Source organism: Zootermopsis nevadensis, unplaced genomic scaffold, assembly GCF_977971745.1.
Source record: "Zootermopsis nevadensis isolate Lab colony 2312 unplaced genomic scaffold, Znev_1.0 Znev_ptg000021l, whole genome shotgun sequence".
In the NCBI taxonomy this organism is placed as follows: Eukaryota; Metazoa; Arthropoda; class Insecta; order Blattodea; family Termopsidae; genus Zootermopsis; species Zootermopsis nevadensis.
Window position 1 is genome coordinate 16511109 of NW_028259153.1, and position 19725 is coordinate 16530833.

General features: G+C 35.4%; 1 protein-coding gene across 2 annotated transcripts; it reads left to right on the top strand.

Annotated features, from left to right (window-relative positions):
- The first annotated feature begins 411 nt into the window (after nucleotides 1-411).
- LOC110835411 (uncharacterized) lies at nucleotides 412-19314 on the top strand. 2 transcript variants are annotated; one of them, XM_087352222.1, is made up of 18 exons: nucleotides 412-553; nucleotides 824-876; nucleotides 991-1156; nucleotides 1891-2073; nucleotides 2426-2678; nucleotides 3397-3558; nucleotides 3639-3850; nucleotides 4256-4402; nucleotides 5315-5397; nucleotides 5824-6004; nucleotides 6365-6574; nucleotides 7277-7403; nucleotides 8408-8582; nucleotides 9191-9437; nucleotides 10168-10545; nucleotides 11836-11965; nucleotides 12167-12296; nucleotides 17266-19314. In XM_087352222.1, the coding sequence occupies exons 1-16, from the start codon at nucleotides 521-523 to the stop codon at nucleotides 11893-11895; spliced, it is 2670 nt and encodes an 889-aa protein (XP_087208348.1). In that variant the 5' UTR covers nucleotides 412-520; the 3' UTR covers nucleotides 11896-11965; nucleotides 12167-12296; nucleotides 17266-19314. The 2 variants fall into 2 exon arrangements, with proteins under 2 accessions (XP_087208348.1, XP_021931278.1); XM_022075586.2 differs by having other exon boundaries at nucleotides 12167-19314.
- The last annotated feature ends 411 nt before the right edge of the window (nucleotides 19315-19725 follow it).

Below are 19725 nucleotides of genomic sequence, written 5' to 3' on the forward strand. Positions count from 1 at the left end.
CTTTTCGCTTCAGTTCTAATTCCATTATTTACAAACCTTTCTCTTCAACTTTATGTTTATTAACGTTAGATTTCTCCTATAAGTATTGGAACTAGTATTCCGCTTAAAGACGTTATTACAATCTAGAAGTTATACGATCTGTTAGAATTAGAATATATTTACGTTTCACAGATCCTTCATAGTTCAGGCCAATGATGTAAAACATGTCATATGAATATAAACACTTAGTACACATGAAAATTCGAATCACGTTTAAATATGTGCAAAATAATGTTTTCTACATTCTCTTTCTGATATTGACATCATTGTAAAAATGATGTCACATATTTATAAACATCTTGTTACTTTTACACGGGGATAATTAGCGGTGTTGTACCTACGATTGTCTGTGGTACTCACCGTCCTAAATTCCATTACATACAAAGTAGTCAAAGAATCGCAGCACCGTGAGTTTCAAAGCACGGTGACATAAAATTAGGTACTGCTTCCTATCGCCTTCTCGGGCGAACCAAGTGTCGTGATGGCTGCCCATTCCTTTATTGGGACGTGGGAGGTAAATAAACTTGTAATGCGCTACTTTTCTAAACCAATTCATTCTCTTGAGGATTGTGTTTTACTCAATGAAATGACAGAAGAATGTGTAGTAGTAGTTTTAACCTCGATACTTATGGCCCAAAGCTACTTGAACCTATTATATCTTGTATTTGACAACAGAATGGGCGTAGCGATTTTGTAATTGTTGTAAGCATTATTTGATGATGCACAAACGGCATTAATTCTTGTAAATCAAGTAAGAGCCAGGGTGATAAATCCTCTGTTTCAGGTTGTGGGTTGCATTTCTCAATCGGGGAATACAGAAAAGACTGGAATAGAGGGGTGAGTAAGAACCTAAGTGTCTTACCAACGTTTGCTAGTATAAATATAAACATTAGTTTATGTGCCGTATATTGCCGTAAAATATTTTGAAGTATGTTATAAAATTACTTCTAGGACATTATTTTGCTTGGATGAGAGTGGTGATGTGATATGGACAGTGCCAGAAGAGACCGAAGCCATTCCACTCTTCAGTTGTGAAACGTACGAGATATACAGTACCTCTCTGTCTGGTGTGGTTATCAGATTTGGGGCATATGCTGGACATGTTATCGATTTCAGGGTGAGATAATGAAAAAAAATGAATAATGTTGTTTATATAACAATGGTTTGTTTAATGACACTGTCAGTAGGTCAGAATACATAGCATCAAGTTATTTTGTTGATAAATGAAGAGCATCCTAAACCTGTGTGGACCAAGTGCCACATAGGAAAGTTGGACATTTAATATTTACACAAGAAAAATAATGAGAAAATGTAAATGGTCACTGTTTTGGAGTTAATTACACACACAGTGACAGTGTGAAGAATTGACAAGTTCAGAACATAATAATCATGTGATCTACAGTTGATAAAACATAAAAACTTTGTTGCTGCAAGATAAGTGCACTGCTATATGTGGATCTCGCTACTGTTGAGTTAATTGATTTTAGTGGAAGCTGAATGCTAAAAGTTTAATTTATTTTTAAAAAACATGATAAAACATCATTAAAATAAAACAGCCACCAAAAGTCCTTAGTTTTTACAACAAAAATTATATTATTTTTTAAAACCATGAGAGAAGATGGATACTATGAATACTGAAGATTGATGCTGTTGATTTAACCCTAACCACATAACAGTTCTTATTACTATTCAGCTGGGGTCTACCATCCGTCTTGTTTAAATTCTGAAATAGTAGGCATTTTGTCACAAGAGTGACAAAAAGATGTAGTAGTTATAAAGGGACTCAGGAAAATGACCATGTATTATAAAATAGTTCTCTTACATTTATCATGTGTATTTGTGTTCGTACAGGTTGACCATCCAGAACCACAGGATGTGATGTTATTAACATGTGAAGGCTGGTATGATCTGCATTGCAAACGTGTAGTTGCATCGGAACCAGAGCCTCCTGTTGATTCTCCGTTCTCCCTTCTTCCTGCACTTGAAGATGGCTATTTTTCTGACCTCTCAATTATGGCCAGCAACAATAAGCAGGTATAGAATTTAAAGGACAGTATAACATGTTATTTTGCATGAGTTTGAAACTTGGTCTCTGTCTCTCTCTCTTTGAGGGATGGATGTTAGTGAGGATATTTATGTTGGTCTTCAGCCCTGATGATGGAGGCAGTATGTTCATTCAGAACATTGGTCTGTGCTTACAAGTTCACATTGCATTGCAACTCAGAACAACACAGTCATCATCATTTCCTTGAGAACCTGAAATATCATAAGTGAGCATGTTTGAAAACAAAGGGCTGAGGGGAATATTAACATTAATTAGATGAATAACTGCTGTGTTGTAAGGTAACATGTTTGCAGACAAACTGTATAATGCTCTTGCTTTCAGTTCCCAGTGCATACTTGCATTCTCCGCCTTAGTGCTCCTGAGTTAGATTGGAGTCATCAACCTCCTCCTCTTTCGGGACTCCCAGAAGATGTTCTTGGGACAATCCTTCACTTTCTGTATGCAGAATGTCTGCCCACAAATCTTGGAGAACAGACGGCGCGGCACTGTATTGCAGCAGCTACAAGCCTACCTGGTTTGGAGAGACTTGTTCGAATGTGTGAACTGTATTTGAAGAACATGGCTCTGAAACAACGTATGTTTGAGAATCCTCTGTGTTTTTGCTTGTTTCTTGATTAACTAACCAACAGACCATTTAAATAATTAATTAACTCATTCTGTGGCGCATGGTATAGAACTGTGTTCACCAAAGCTTGCCATTCGGCTCTGTCCTGAGCTGCTTGAATCCATTCCGTCTTCTTACTCTCCATTTTCTTTTAATATCTTTTTTACCAAAACTTCATTTGCATTTCTCATCTTATGTGTACATACTACATGTGCTGTCAGTCTTATTTTCTTTCATATAATTCATTTAATAGTAGGTAATGAGTTTGAGGATCACCAGAAAAGTTTCATGTAACTGAGCCTGTATTGCTGATGGATTAGGTTGAATAATTTTAAAGTATAATTCCTTTCCAGTAGACCACTATGATTTTCCAGGATGTTGCCTTATTATGTATCACAGTTCTCTAGATGTTTTCATAATTCAAAAGAAGCTGAAGACAGGAGTAACTCAGGAAGCATGTTTCATGTAGAAATTATGATAGAAGACTGACAGTTAACGTACAGCAACATTGAGATGGTATCACAAATTGGTTTGTCAAGTGTTTCTGCTGCCTTCCACAACTCATTGTGAGGCAGGCTTAATGTTGGGTGCATCACAATCTGACAGAAACACCAAAATTCATTAAATCACTGTTCCTTACCTTAGTGAATCTGTACTTGAGAGCATTGGCATTGTACTTCTGTTTCAGAAATTATTGGTTTTGTGTCTGATATGCACGCATGTGCCAGCCAGATCATAGACCATTTCAGCACTAAAACATCTGCTGGTGAACATTCAGCAGATAGCCTCAATTCCAACCCTGCCAAGCTGTGTTTTGTTGTGAAGCAGTCAGTGAGGGAGGCCGCAGTAGGTGGGTATTTGATGAACATTACAAATTGTTGATGTGCAGCATTGTACATTATGAGTTCATGTTTAAACTTAACTCTACAGCTGGGGTGAAGCTGCTGCTACTGTGTGACTTGTTCACAAAACGCAAAGCTGAATTGTCTCGTGAAGAACGTCATGAGATTATTCGCTATGCCAAGTCTCGACTGCCTGTCTTCATGAGTCAGCTGCTTAGATTTCTTCAGGGAGTGAAATCTACCTTCAGTAGCATGTCTCCTAGTCAGAGACAAGAGGTTGCAACATACCTTGTGCCAGAGGTAAGTGAAAAGTATGACTAAGTCAGAAATAAAGCGTAACTTGAACCTTCAGTGACAACTATTTTAGTCATTTTCAGATTACTTCATAAAACAAATTTCTGCTTGCCTATTTTCACATATTTATCAGAAGTTTGAATGTGAACTGAGAGATGTAAGCAGGTTATAAGCAGTGAAATGAAGCCACTAAGAACTATAAGTAAATAAAATGGGGTAAATCTTGAAACATAGGCATTAAGCATTAACTGAAAGTATGAACACTGCAAGACTAGTAGATAAATTTAAGTATGTTCTTGTGTCAATGTTTATTATTCATGGATGCCAAAATAATTCTACTGTAAGCCACTAGGGAAATTCAAGACAAGGTGGAGATACCTGAGACATGGTGTATTTGCTTTTGTTTCACAGATTGAGACTATATTGGACACTGTGTCAGCTCTGGCTGTAGAATTAAAATCAGCCTTGGAACAAATTATACTTACTCTGTCCCCTTCAGAAGGTTGCAGGAGCCAGAAAGGAAATGTAGGGGAAGTTCTTGGAAAATCCCTAAAAAATGTAAGATATGTTTAATGATTTTATCGCTTATTTAACTATAGCAGCATGGTACATCTTAAGCTTGTGGATGAGAGAGTTGTTTCCAGGCATTGGATGATGTTTTTTGTGATTACTGGTTAAAAATGGTATTTGAACTCTGAGATTGTAAGATAAAATTGCAAATTGTTCTTGCACATCTGTAAATTTAATACAGGGTACTGGAATTCTTTAATAATAAATCTACAAAAATATTGCAGTTTTTATTGATGTGAAACAAAAATGATAGCAATTTGAAATTTTTATTTAGCTTTGAGTTTGATAGCAATAACAAGTGACTAGTTTTAGTCAAACCTGTGAAAACAGATATGGAGATAGAACATAAACATACTTATTATTCTGTATAAAACTTTTTTTATCATCAATTAAGTAAAGTAAAGTTTGTCCCACTACGTGCCATAAAGGCACTTGGGGGGAGAGGAGGTATAGCTCCTCTCTTCCTTGACCTCGGCACTAGATGGGGGTGAGTGGTCAGCATCACGCCCCGGCCGGCTTTACCCCCGGGAAAGGACCCCCGTACCCATTGTAGAGGAGGCTGGGTGGGCCCCAGAGCCAGTCTGGACGCAGAGGCTAGAGGAAAAATCATCTGCCCCCGTCGGGGATCGAACCCCGGTCGTCCAGCCAGTAGCTAGTCACTATACTGACTGAGCTATCCCGGCTCATTTTATCATCAATTAGAAATGATAAATGAAGGATTGAGGTTATGTTTGACAAATTGGCGCATTTTATATTAGTGGATATTGCGAACAAAAATAAATTACTACTTGTATAATTACTAATTCATAGTTTCTGCTAGTTTTCCAATATTTTCATTAACATAAATTTAAATTAACTTTAATTATTTTGTTGTTCATTTATTTTACTTTACATTTCCAGGTTCTGCACATAAGAGAGCTTAGCAAACTCCGTAGTGTTCATCAGAGAATAACTTTTAGCCTTGTTCATCTTTTGCAGAAGAAGTAAGTAGAAGGTGACATCAGTATTCAGTACACAGAATAACATTTGTACATCATAAAATGTTTGGAGATGTGTGGTATCTGATGAGAAATCCCTTGTTAAAAAAACTTTGCTCTCTTAGCCCTTCTAATACTTGGAAATGCAAAATAGCTTTTGACTTTTTCATGCTACCTTTTTGTGTTTGACCTATTGAGAATATATTTATTTGCTTAACATATAAATTTTCTATAGAACCATTATGTATTTATGTCTGTCAAGAAGTAAATTAATTACAATCTTTTATATCTGGTGCAGTGTGCAAGTCACAGAAGCACGCTTCCTCTGTAAATGTGTTAACAGTACCAATCAAATGACAAACAAAAATGGAGTTCATGCAGTTGTAAAAATTCGTTTTGTAATGTTTCTGATTTAAGTTGTCTTTATGTTAGGGAGAGTTTCAGTGATATGACAAGTGCCAATAAAGTGCGATCAGTAGCACGTAACTTGGAACAGCTGATAGAAGAATTACCAATCTTTTTATTGCGATTGGAAGAGGTCACTGCTGCTCTGGATGACAAACTAGAATGGAGGGAGTTCAAATTCTGTTTTAAAGTAGGCACTTCAAAAGTGGTGAGTTTCTTTTCTGTCATTTCCATGATTAATTATGAACCCATCTCATTTTTAGGTTTTGAAATTGCGGTAATTAGTTTGTAGCATGTGACTTATCATATTTGATGGGAACTAACCTTCTTCATGTTGAACAGTAATACAATTTATTTTAGTGTTATCACTGAAAATGTTTTTGAAACTACAAAATTTATAAAGTAAAGTAAATGTGGAGACATCTTCATTGTGACTGTCAAACACACAAACACATTATTACATTTTACATTGTGATGAGTAACAGTCTGTATAGTTTACTACTGTATGTCATCTCCAGTGGACTGTGAAAGCGACTCGTAAGTGACTTTAATATGTGATTATTTATAGAGTGGAGTGCTGCAGAAGTTGCTGACCCACAGCAGTACACTGCAGGATGTGTTGGTACAACTGTGTGACCTTGTACAGAGAGATACTTTTACACAGTCACTTTTTACTCTGGGACTCCTTGATCCAGCGCAATATGGCGGTTCTGCCGGTGAGAACAACCGCAATGGCAAAAGTCATACCCACTCCACACCAAAACAGCATGGATACAAGGTGTGGTTCAACAGATAAGATTTTTGGAAAAGTATTCGGGCATCAAGATATTTGGATAATACAAAAGGAATATATATATATGAGATATTTTAAAGGTTCCCAGATATCAGGATATTTGGAAGAGAATAAAAGGTAAAATAATATGGTGGAAACTGATAATTACTAATATCTGGATATCAAGATACTTGGAAAGAAGGTAATGATATAAATAATATTTGAAAAACTGTTGATCATATCCAGATGTCAGGATACACGGAGAAGCAGATTATTGATACAATTTATGTTTTGAAAACTGGCAATGGTATCGAAGTATGAAGATGCGTGTCAAACATATTAAGATTTTGTATGGTGGAAATAGATAAATTGCAGTAGCAATGTTTCAAGAAATTAATAGTTATATCCATACCTCAAAGTGTTTGGAATGCTGATACAAGATGTGTGTCCTGAATTTTTACCCCTGTTCCTTAATTCTTGCTGCAAGAAAAGGGAAAGTTTGAAGGTTAAGTTTCTTATTAACCCCAGTGGCCAACAACAGTGATGTTGCCAAGTCTGCAGCTCTGTCTTGTATTTTAGCATGTGTAGTATTTTGTGCTACTCAAATTGAATTCTTAAATGTGTTGTGCATTCAGTATTTTTGTGGAGGAACTTTAAAAAAATGTTGGACATGGTATTTGGATAAATGTGGTAATTGTTTGATTTCAGCTGAACTTGGTGGAGTCACTGTGCATACCACCAATGTCTCGGACTAGTTTGCTTTCAAAATCTGCTATTCAGCTACTCAGTTCTGGCCAGGCAACGGATATGGTGTTTGAAGTAGTCGCATCACAAGGTCTGTACATAGTTTTCTTTTATTTACTTGTGCATTACAGGTACATTGACTTCCCACTTTGTTTTTTCCTACAAATCAATCTGCAACATTTGGAAGAAAGTTGTAGTTTTGTTACTGCATATTAAATAATTTTGGGTGTTGTTTGCATGAAGTGCATACAATGAACACATAATCAGTAACACTAATGATTGAATGTTAATGAAAATAGGTATACCTACTGAGTGGCTAAGCAAGAAGTTATTAAGTGAATTCAGCTGCTGGTTTAGTCAGTTCAGTTTTAATTTATGTTGGTCCAGCATAATTCCCAACTTTTTATGTAGCTAAAATTTAAGTTTATTGATTTTCTTAACAAGGGATCATTTGAAAATGAATTGCACATGTTGAGAGTATAGATCATATTAAATTGTACTTTTTTATGTAAAACATGTTTTGACATAACTATTCCATGAAATAAACTACCTAAAACTAACTCAGAGAATGAAGTCCTTCTTGAGAAGCTAATTATTGCTCAACTTGTTAAAAAATTTGCTCATGAAATAAAAGAATAATAATAATTTCTGTTGGTTTTATTTGCAGTATATAAACATCACTGCCAGTGAAGTATGAAAAAAAAAAATGCACTTGACCCCTTCCATTCTTGTTACTCTGGTTCTATATCAGTTTTTGCATTTTCTTGTTTCATGTCTTTTGAACTATTGAAAGGTTGATACATACGTTTTTAATATTGCTGTTTCATGTGAAGAGCAAACAGAAAGATGTATACATGAAACTGTTCAGTTTTCCAGTCATCGGGCTTCTAGAAACCAGGGTCAATTCTCACACATATTGCATCACAAACTATTCATGCTAGTATCATTATCATAATTTTAGAATTTAAAGGTATGTCTGTTAAGTACGAAGGGTATATGTGAACGTACTTGAATAAGCAGTCGCAGATAGCCAATAATTGTTGGGCCTTTGGGATTGGAAGTAGGGCTAACAGTGCATTTTCATTAATTCTTTAGAGCCTCCAGACTGTGTGATTGACCATACTCAAAGTCAAGCAGTCGAGGCTTCACCTGCAGATCAGCAGGAGGGAGAAGAAGTTTGCAGCATACAGGCACATAGAGTCATTGTTGCAGCTCGTTGCGACTGGTTTCGGCGTGCACTTCTGTCTGGCATGAGAGAAGCAATTGACAGGTATCCATGTACAGTGCATGTATATTTTGATTTGCATGATACAGGTAGTTGCATTCCTGGAAACACTAGAACATGCATCAAATATGTTGTTTTCTGTGCGCTTGGCATTAGATATAGGGGTTATGTTTGTAAGTGACTATAACTGTTGTAAACTTAAGATTTCGTATGTTTTATTTGAATGTTAAATATCCTTGTAAGAACATTGAGAAGACATTTAAAAATGTAAATATGGCATTAAATATTTAGTTTATATAAATCTATCAGCACTGAAGAATTTAAAGAAATTGAAATGACGCGTGGACATTCGGACATGAAGACACCAACCACAGTATAAATTTTAACCACTGTCACTGGTTTCAACAGCCTCTGACAGATGATGGTTTGCAGATGTGAACTGTAGCTGAAAGTGGAATATGATCCATTGTATGGTTTTGTATTTTTCACATTGACATTCTATTTTTGTCAGATATGATGGAAGAGACGTGACAAATCATCATTGCGTCCGACAAGTCTTAAGCTCAGGACCTTTAACACAGATGACTAGATCCTCCCATGAAGAATGTAAATGTGTAAAATAAATTATTAAAATGTTCCTTTGCATTTGACAGGAAAATTGTGATTCATGATACCAGCCCATTTCTATTCTCAACATTCCTGAATTATCTGTATAGTGGACAACTGGAGACAAAAGATTTAAGTGTTGATCAATTGGCTGATCTCATGCTCCTGAGTGACCGGTATGAGGTTGACTCACTGAAACAGGCTTGTGAGCAAGGACTTAAAAGGCATATAGATGAGGACTCTGTGCTTTATTTCCTCAGCATGGGTGATCAGTTCAATGCAAAATTGTTGAGGGTAAGTGTTGACATTCTTAAAACATTACAGCAATGTATGGTGTGTAGCTCTTAACTTCAACTCTCAGGCTAAAGACTAGTTGTCCAAGTTGATTTTTATGACCTACTTCAGGCATGTATGCACTGTAGAATAGGTATTTTTTATTTTAGATAAAGAAAGAGACAGTCACCATTGCTTGATTGGTTTAGTTATAAGAAAATGGTAAAGATGTCTGTTGTACTTAACTAAGCACCACACTAAGTACATGTATGAGGGAGTCTGTACACATTTTCAACTTCAACACAAGCTGAAGGTTAATGATTGACTTTACACTCCAGCCTGTTACCCATGATGAATAATCCTGATACCCATTAATTTGAAGGCTGGGTGGGTCCCAGAGCCAGTTTGGACATTATGTTAAAAAAATAAATTTTGCTTTGCTGGGAATTGAACCCCACTTTTCCAGCCTGTACTAGTGTGATGGACTCCACTGAGTGGAAACCCTTCCTTTTATGTGGCTCCAGTCTCCCTCATTACTAGGCTTAGTGACAAGGCAGTTTTATTTAATGGGCCCCACATACTATGTACCTTTCCCTTTTACCTGAGAAACCTTGATAGGTCCTTTCACGTGAGGATGGGCAGATCTAGTCTCCAGAATACTGTTACTGTACATTATTTTTAGTGACGATTTTCTGTAATAAAATATCATTCTTGAATATTTTAATTTTCAGTTGTGATTTCTTCTTTTCAGAGTGCTTGCTTGAATTTTATTTTCCTGAACCCTGACATCATTGACAGTGATCTGTTTGAAGAACTACCACAAAACCTTCAAGCAGAAATATATGATCTAGTAATATGGGCGAAACCTAGAAAATCTCAGACTACAGAGAAGTTGTTGCCTTTCCCTGAATGTCCTAGTCCTGAAACTCCAACATCAGTTTCTTCAAGTCTTGCAGACATTGAAGAGATGGCGTCTAACATTCACATCAACAGTCGGGAGGTGGAAGCGTCGGATAGTAGTTCCTTGGAAGAGTTGCCTCTCACACAAGACTCTGCCAGACTAGAGAGATGTTTGGTGTTGCTGAGGGATATAATTGGAGAGCAGGTCTCTCGAGAAGAACTTGTGCAGGCATGTTCTTTCCTTGATAATTAACCCTTTGAAACTGCTTCAGTATTTAAAAATTCAGTCTTGCTTGGGGGGGGGGGGGGGGGCACAACACTTCATTACAAGGATCAGTTGGTTAATGCTGTTTAAGGAAATACTAGCTGTTTATGCTGAGAGTTATGTGAAAAACATAAATACAAACTGCAGAGTTACCAATTGTTCAAGCAGGTGGTTCATTTAGTTACCACTGGGCTTCAAAGGTTTAATGACCCTTTCTACTTCCTACTTGTGAAGTTAACATTGTTGAGTTGAAATGGTGTTATGAAATGTGGTTGAAAACCTCGGCAATGATCACATGTAAAGCAACGTTCCAAACCACATTTTAAACATTAACACTTTTACTCCTCTGTTAGTAAGTGCCTTGGTGATGAGTCTCACAGTGCCGAATTATTTTCAGTGGTTGTTCCACAATTTCTGCTTGAGGAATCACGTAATATACTTGGTGAATATATTGGGAAGGAATTATAGATTATTAATATTACAGATTGAATTTTGAGTATACAAACAAATGGTGGTAACATGTGTATGAAACTTGAGGTTCTGACAGTGGTACAGGATTAATGATATTAGGTTAGGTACCCTTTAATATTTACAGCTGAGCCATTCATACCTTAACCTAGTTCTAAAGGTTTGTTACGGAATTTGTTTTTGTACCTGTTTGTAAAGAGGGCCCTAAAACTGGCTAATACCGATGGCAAAAGGCACATGTGGTCTTGGAGACAGTCAAGACCAGCTGCATCATCTGAAGGTATTGCTGTTTTAACGCTGAAAGGGTATATACAAATCACCAGGTACTGATCAGATTCCGATATAGTTTATCCAAGTGTGAGTTAAATTATATTATGAGAATCGCATACTTATTTATTCTGGTTAATATAAGGAATAAGGAAGAAACATGGAAGAATTTTTACATTAAGTTGAACAAAACAGTTTTCAGTCTGACTTGTTTAATTTTTTGATAATTTAATAGAAGCAAATGGTTTATAATTTAAGTTAATACAAATCTACAAGTTAAAGTATTGTATTATAATGCTACATATGTCTGTTCTAGTGTAGTTTAAGCTCAGATTTACCCATCTGCTAGTATTATCTCACGAGGGAAAACATTAAAATTGACAATATTGTATTTCACACACTTGATGTGTTTACACATAATCTGTCATTGCAGTATGTCTTTATTTTTAACTAGGCTGCAATTTTAAAAACCTATATTCATGTAAAAATTATATTATAATAAAATCTTTCATTTCTTAGGTTGTGTTGGCAGCAGACTACGATATTAACCGAGCCCTTAACTTCTACTATTCATCCTGAAGGTGGCAGCAAGGTCGCCTCAAAGCATGGCATACCTAGTACTGTACTTAAGAAGAGACACATCTAAATGGTGAGTAAGCAGCATTTTTCATAAGGATCTTTATGAGGATTGGATTCTCTGCACGTAGACTTTGTTATTGGTACACGTCACTTGCAAGAGCTCTGTCCAGGAATGGACATACACAGCCTGTGGAAAAAGTTTGATCTAAACTATGAAGATATTTCGATTTAAGAACATTGACCATTGGTACACAATGTTGCTGTCTTCCAGGTTGCTGTATTGAGAGTAGCAATTAAACTTTCCTCAGAGGAAGTGTGCCTGCTGCCCATTTGGGGTGCTCCAGTTCTCTGGAAACTGCCAGTCATTTGCTGTCGCCTCGCAAAGTGGGAAATCAAGAAAGGTCAGCACCAAATCACTTATTATCCTATCCTTCTCCTCCTCTTCAAATCAAATCAAATCCATTAGCTTTAATCTCTCTACGAACACTTTCCAGGTTTTTTTAATTTTTTAAAAATGCACTGTGGGAAGAAGAACGATTTTGGAAGAGCATGGATTGTAGTGATCTGTGGACAAGACGCTTGTCAGTACATCAGAGTAGGCAATATTTCTTGGATTTTAGTTGATGTAGTTTGCAGGAGCAAGCATTTGCAGACATAATGAAAGCAATATCAGTATCTATATGCTTCATGTAAGTTATTTGTTTAGATGTAACGAATTGTCTTCTCATGCTATTATTTAGATACACATATGAAATTATGCACAAAAAGTACAAATGGCTTGAGAGAGAACGCTTGGTTTTACACTGCAACAAGATGCAAACTTTTTATGCATATTAATCCATAGTAATACTCCATGCAGTCTCTTTAAATTAGGCCAGCAACTGGATTTTTATGTATTCATATTTGAATGCGTACTGTATTTACCTGAATATAAGGTCAACTTTTTTCCCTACACTGGCATATGTAAAATGGTGGATTATCTTACAGTCATGAAGAATTGAAAATATGTTTGTGTTACAAAAAGAAAACTCGATGTTTTAGTTCTGTTGGCACTGCTGTCTGTAGCACAGTGGGGCCATAATTTGTTTCACATGTTTGTATGTGTTGTAGGTTTCATTATGTAAAATAATGTGCATCATTTATATTGTATATGACTGTAACTTTTTGGTGAGAAATGGCTACAGAATTTTGAGCATTGGAGCTGGGAGAGGGGGAAAAAGAAATGTTTCCATAAATTTAAGTATTCAGGTAATTACAGTGTATTATAAGATATATTTAGATTGATTATGCATTTGAATTTCATGTTTTATGAAATATCAATATCAAAATTACTTACGTGTGGTTCTCTTTATAATTACCAGTTGATTTATTCCTCCTTCAGGAAGTTGTGCTTATTCAGGATGCATTAAAAAGAATTATTCTTGATTATGGAAAAGAAAAAAAGAAAGAAAGAAAAAGAAATAGTATCAGTGAACCCAATAGCTGTCTCTTTTGTCACGTGTACTGTGTGCATAGATTTGGTTAGTTCAGGTTTCATACTAGGTTGACAGTTTAACACATTTACTGCCGAATGTTAAAATGCCACCTTAACCTTTTCATAGTAAAACTATTTATTTTAAACTACACTGGAGCATAGTTCTAGTTTGAAATGTACTCTGAGAATATTAAGGGGAAATGAGACTTAAAAATGTTGGGATAAATGAGAGGACGGTGGTGTACTTCCCAGCAATGGAGGATGAAGTGAATGTAACGTGAGACAAAAAATGCGTAATAATTTTGGTTGATAACCGCAAGGGAAGAGATCTTTTTTTTGGATACGTGTGCATAGATGGAAGGATGATATTAAAATGGATCTTTGATAAATAGTTTTTGAGGTTTATTGAATTCATCTGGCTTGGTATATGGTCCAGTTACAGGATTTTGTGAATTGGTAATTAACATTTTTGTTCCAAGATAGATACTGTAGCATGGAGTCAATTTTTGTATTCCCAACTAAGTACTGAAACTTGGGTAAAGCATGCAGTATGCCTAAACAGACTATCAGAAACATTTTAAATTAAAAGATCTGATATTTTTATTAAATATATGTAAAAAAAATTCTGCAAGGTATGTATGGTGATCTCTTAAAAGACAAAATATTTAAATAATAAATTAAATATGTGTTGTCTTTGGCACTGGTAGAGTGCATTTGCTAGAAAGGCAGCAGTCGTCGTTGGCAGTAAGTGTGTTAATTTCAAGGTTATTTGTGTTAGAATATATAGAAGCAGAACATTGAGAGGTCTAATCGTAGTTAAAAAATACTGTCTTTAAAAGGCCTAATGATAGCTTTAAAATATTAGTGTGAAGCTTACATGAGGTTTATCATTACATTGGATTTATACTTGGAAGAAAAAACAGAATCTCCATTTTATATTTTACCCTTTTTATGGAAGTGAGTCTGTGTCGGCGTGAGACATCCCTTGCCGTGTGGTATGTTTACCTCTGCAGTGCAATTAAAGGAAACTGTAGTGAAGGTTTTGATGTGTAACTTGTTTTATATCTTGTGTATATCTTAGGTTAATAGACAGTGAATCACAATATTCTGTGTTCTTTAAGCTACTGGCTACTGAACAATCTGCCGTTCATCTTTAACCCTTTGAAGCCGATTATGTTGTTGGTTTTTGACTGCTGTTGCCTGTATCTTTGTTTTCAGTATTTTACTTTAAGCCAAAAGCTGATTTGTTTGTATGAATTGATTATTTTCTACATCCTGATTTTATTGATTTGTAACGTACTAATATTTAATCTTAACTCTGAAACTGTTTTCTGAACATTGAGTGTGTGTCTTTGGTATTATTATCCAGAGTTTTGTTTTTAATCTTTTCACTGCGGTGGTCAGAATAGTTCCGTGACATAACAGAAGCATAATGCATGTAGTGGACAGAAATATGCGACAAAATTTTGAAGTCCCTGGTTAACATTGGGGGTATGTTTCTGGAAACAAACATTAAAGAAAATGAATTAAAAAAGAGAAAAATTCATCTGCACTTTCTGCTGAAAATGACACTATTTTTGATGGGAACTGTGTTAACCTGTTTCTGTTTCAATTATTTGTCTTGCTGCGAAGTGTATTAGGACAGCATAAATAGAAGACTACCTGTACACAGTTTTCTTTTGGTATGAGAAATTGCTTAGCAGAAATTAAAGATAAGAAGTTGATATACTGGGTACAAATTATGAATTCTGACATGTAGATAAATACCAGCTGATAGAATTTTCGTTATTGGCGGGGGGGGGGGGGGGGGGGGGGAAGTAAAATGTACATTTGTGTATGTGGTGATGTGGGTATTTCTTTTTATAACTGCAAATAGTTTCTATAATTTTTATTTTCTTATAGTAAAATATTCTGATTTTGGAGATTGTGTTCACAGTCTCTTCACCTATCTGCCAAAGAATCAACATCGTATTGTGGCACTTTTCCTTCTATTTACGCATAAATTTGTGTATGTACTACTTTTGTCCTTAGGAGTACTCCGCTCTGTACAATGTAGTTGCTAAATTACAAAAAATGTTTAACTCCCACGATATCGTAAGTACAATTGTAGGCCATGAATTAGAGGAAGCCTCTCTTGACTTCGCCAAAATAGAATTTTACTCCTACAATTCCACAAGAAGAACTTCATGAAAACAGTTTCTGACTTTTAGACACAGAAGGGGTTTTTGTCAATGTTTGTTTATTCCTGTTTGGTTATTTGGTCTTCTGTGATGTAAAAATAATAGGTGTATTATGACTATTGCGGTGATTTATTAGAAAGTGGAATGTAAACAATCGGTTTCGTGACATTACTCCTGTTTGCTCCTCCAAGTATACTCCATTAATCTCCAACTTTCTTAATATAAGTCCACTAAGTGATGATCTGCAGAAGCATTTTACATTAACAGATATGTAATATTTGTTAATGTGAAGTACTTATTTTATGGTGTACTTATGTTCAAATTTGTTTTTAAATGATTACAATATAATTGAACTCTTATGTAATCACCGGAATCGAGGTAACTCGGTCAGTATAGTGACGAACTATGGACTGGACAGTGGGAGTTTGATCCCTGACAGGGGCAGAGGATTTTTCCTCTAGCCTCTGCATCCAAACTGACTCTCGGGCCCACCCAGCCTCCTATCCAATGGGTACTGGGATTATTTATTTGGGGGGGGGGGGAGGAGTGTGGCTAGGGTATGATGCTGACCACTCATCCCAATCTAGTGTCGAGGTTAAGAATGAGTAGGAGCTATAACTTCTCTCCCCCAAGTGCCTATATGGTGTGGAGTGGGACAGCTTAATTTTTTTTCTTAATTAATAGAATTTATGACTGAAAAATATCTGCAGTTTTAACAATGAGTATGTGCAATAAAGTCTTCAATTTATGCTTTTGCGTTATGCAGAACTTCTGTGAATTGCGACTACCATGTAAAATGGGATGTGCCTATGTACTTCATCTGAGTGGCATGTAATTCCGAATACTTTATTCATATTTTGCTACAACATTTAAACCACTTTGTTCTGATAATTTTAGTGGTTTCGTTTTAAGTGCAATTTATACTTTGGTTTTAGTATAAGTACCGGAGGAAATATCTGATTTTACTTTATTTTCTTCATTACATGTGGGAGACAATGCATTTGTTATGTTTGAACAAATATCATCAGTTTCTGATCACGGCAGTAACAAGTCCTGCCATCTCTAATGCCATCCGTCCATTACCTTATGAGCTCTGTTTATGGGATGTGTACTACATCACAAATAATAAATTTCAAATTTATAATTTAGCATGGATGACTCGAGCATTTACAGAGTTCAGTTTGTAATTCAGTTTCAAAATTGTTCAGTTTTTCATGATTTTATGAAAATTTTTGGCCATTTATATATTTTGGATAAGATTTTAATTAATGCAACTTCCAATAGATATTAAACTTTCTTATGAGAATTATTTAAGAGATTTTCAGGGGCTTTTTGGATATCAAAGTGAGTATGTTTATTAAAAGTACAGAAAAACAGTCCTGTGATAAATTGTTTTCCCCAGTAGCATGCTACTAAATATCGCTATTTCTGGCACGATGCCGTTACGTTCTGGAACAGTTAGATTTCGCTAGACAGAAAATGAATTCCTTAATCATTCCTTTTTTGTAACTAAATATACATAATGCTAATACAGCACACACAATCTGTTCAAAATGGAGTTTGTTTTTCTTCAAAGTAAAATATCCAACAGTTACATTGCTAATACTTCTCGCTGCTTGGACACAGTGTTGGCACATGTATTGCTTGTGTGTGTACTTACATTTAACCCGTTGTGTCCTGTTTTAAATGTTATCATGCATTATTTTATGCTTACAGAAATTTTATCTGCAAACACAGCCTTTTCATACGCATATGGCTGCCCCATATTAGTCAACCAGTATCTATTTTTGGGAGGATGATCTGATTTCCTGCTTTACAGGAATATCATTTCACCATGAACATACACAACCACAAATGATAATCAAATGTGCGTTTATATTCCACCATTTGCTGGTAGGTAATTTCAACAAATGACTAATTTTTCAGTTGATGCAAAAATTTAATCACAGGAGTCAAGTAACTTCAACTTAATACAGAGTGATCTTTTTTTAATGTTTTTTAGTCCCAAATTCTCATAGTTCAGATAATGTCAGTAGCAATCAGGAAACAGCCCTGTTCTGCGGGTGTGATGTCAAATCACGGCCGGGACGTGGCTGTCAGAGCTTTGCCACTATTTCATTCCAGAGCACATGCCAAATTTCATATACCACCATATCTTATATACATCTTAATCCCATGGTACTGTACCATGTATATAGTGAACAGAATTGCTATTCTGTTGGACTGAGTACACGTTTTATAATATAGGCAGTTATTCTAGGCCGTACACAAAAATATTCAAAAGTAACGTTGATGAAGCTCTAAAGCTAAGCTTTGTTATTTGTCAACTGATGATGTTGTGTGTCATTTGAATAGGAAAAGGGCATGGAGATAAGAAAAAAACTATAAGGCCTTCAGAACTGGTTTCGCCATACACCCGCCTTCAAAATAGCAACTGTGATCTTTACCAAAATGTTTGTTAACAAAACATTCAATGTGGCTGTCGCCCAAAAGCCGGTTATATGCTAGAAAACCGACTCGCGTCATAATACAGCGATGTCCGCCGAACACACACAAACTGTTGAAAGTATCTGAAAATACTAAGTGATCACAAATACTTAAAAAGATAAATAGTCTTAGGACTGAGACTACTTAAAAAAAGGCCAATTAGTCTGAGCCGTAGGATAATTGTTCGTCGTGTCTGCAGTTTGGATCAGGTACTAGGACACAATGGGTTAGAAGGATTTATGTCATGGTAATATGTCGGAGAAAGTGAAGATGTTTTGAGAACGCTTTTTTCTCTGTGAACTTTGCAAATCGGTTTGTCAGGTATAGGTGATAATATGCAAATCATTTTTTGTATTCAGAAATGTTTCTATGTCTCGAATGAATAGACCTTGATTTTGTGATATAAATATGAGTTTATATGTAAATTAAAAAATATAAGATGTATATTAGCAGCTAGATTTTTTGTTACAGTTTCTTTAAACCCCTTAGTGTTTCATTGATAATTCATGAAATGTAGTCGTTAGTTGGTTACGTCTAAAATGGGTGTCCTCTCTATAACGGTTCTGCTTAAAGATTCTAGTCAGTAATTTCATTATGGAATATAATGCGTACGTTGTGAATTTTTGTAAGAAATGGAATTGAATTCTCATTGTGGAACAAGAGTTAATGTGAATGAATATTGATGTGAGAAAAGTATCTTTTTTCAAAGATAACTTGTAGATCGATGTTCTTGTTAGGTTGTTATGAAATCTTATTTGTTATGTTAATTTTAAACCCATTATCTTTTTATTGTGTAAAATTTGTTTTATTTGTTTTTTTTTAACTTAAATATTTACGTATTACTACACAAACTGTTGTCATGTACTTATTCTGTCTGACCCGAAAAATCAACACCGACACTCGGTGCACTAAGCTGCTTCAAGCTTAGGTAAAACTGTTTTGTGAAGATGCTCGTTCAGTGAATCAGAGAAATAATTGCCACATTTCTTCGTCTGAAGATTTGTGCGTGTCGTCTGTAACGAACAGCATTTTCCATGGTATCTTGCTGTAAAAAAGAAGAGAAGGAAGTAGGTTGTTATGTATTTCACTTCCTGCATTCTCACCTTATGGATAATTAACATTGTCATATTTGTGTTAATCTGCATATTAGGAAGGTTGTCTGTACCTTATTAGAATTAATAAGGAATGATATACCAGTTTAATATGTATTATAATATTTATTACCATTATGAACTCATGGTGATATACTAAAATATTAATAAAACAAGTTGCAAGTTACTTGTTGAATTTTAAATTGTTCATGCGATGATATTTTGGTGGTATAGATTGTTAAAATATTGTCAGAAGCGACTTTGTTATGTTGCGTTATTTGCTCCGTCTTAAGTGTTTCGGCCTCTGCGTGCCATATTCAAGGGTGTGCCATGTGTTTTAATATAAGAAGGGCTCCATACATAAAATTGCTAAGTCATTTTAAGAATATAGACAAACTATAATCAAAGAAATTTGTTTCAGTGTAACAAATGAGTTTTAGAGAAAACACGAGTAAAGATATGTTGAAGGACAAGAAAGACCTCTGAATGTGGCCAACGAGGTAGGGCATGTAGGGTACAGTGAATAATATAATATAATATTTTGTAAACAGGTTGTGTTTTTATCGGAGTTCAGGTTTTCATGGTGGTGAAAGTTTTG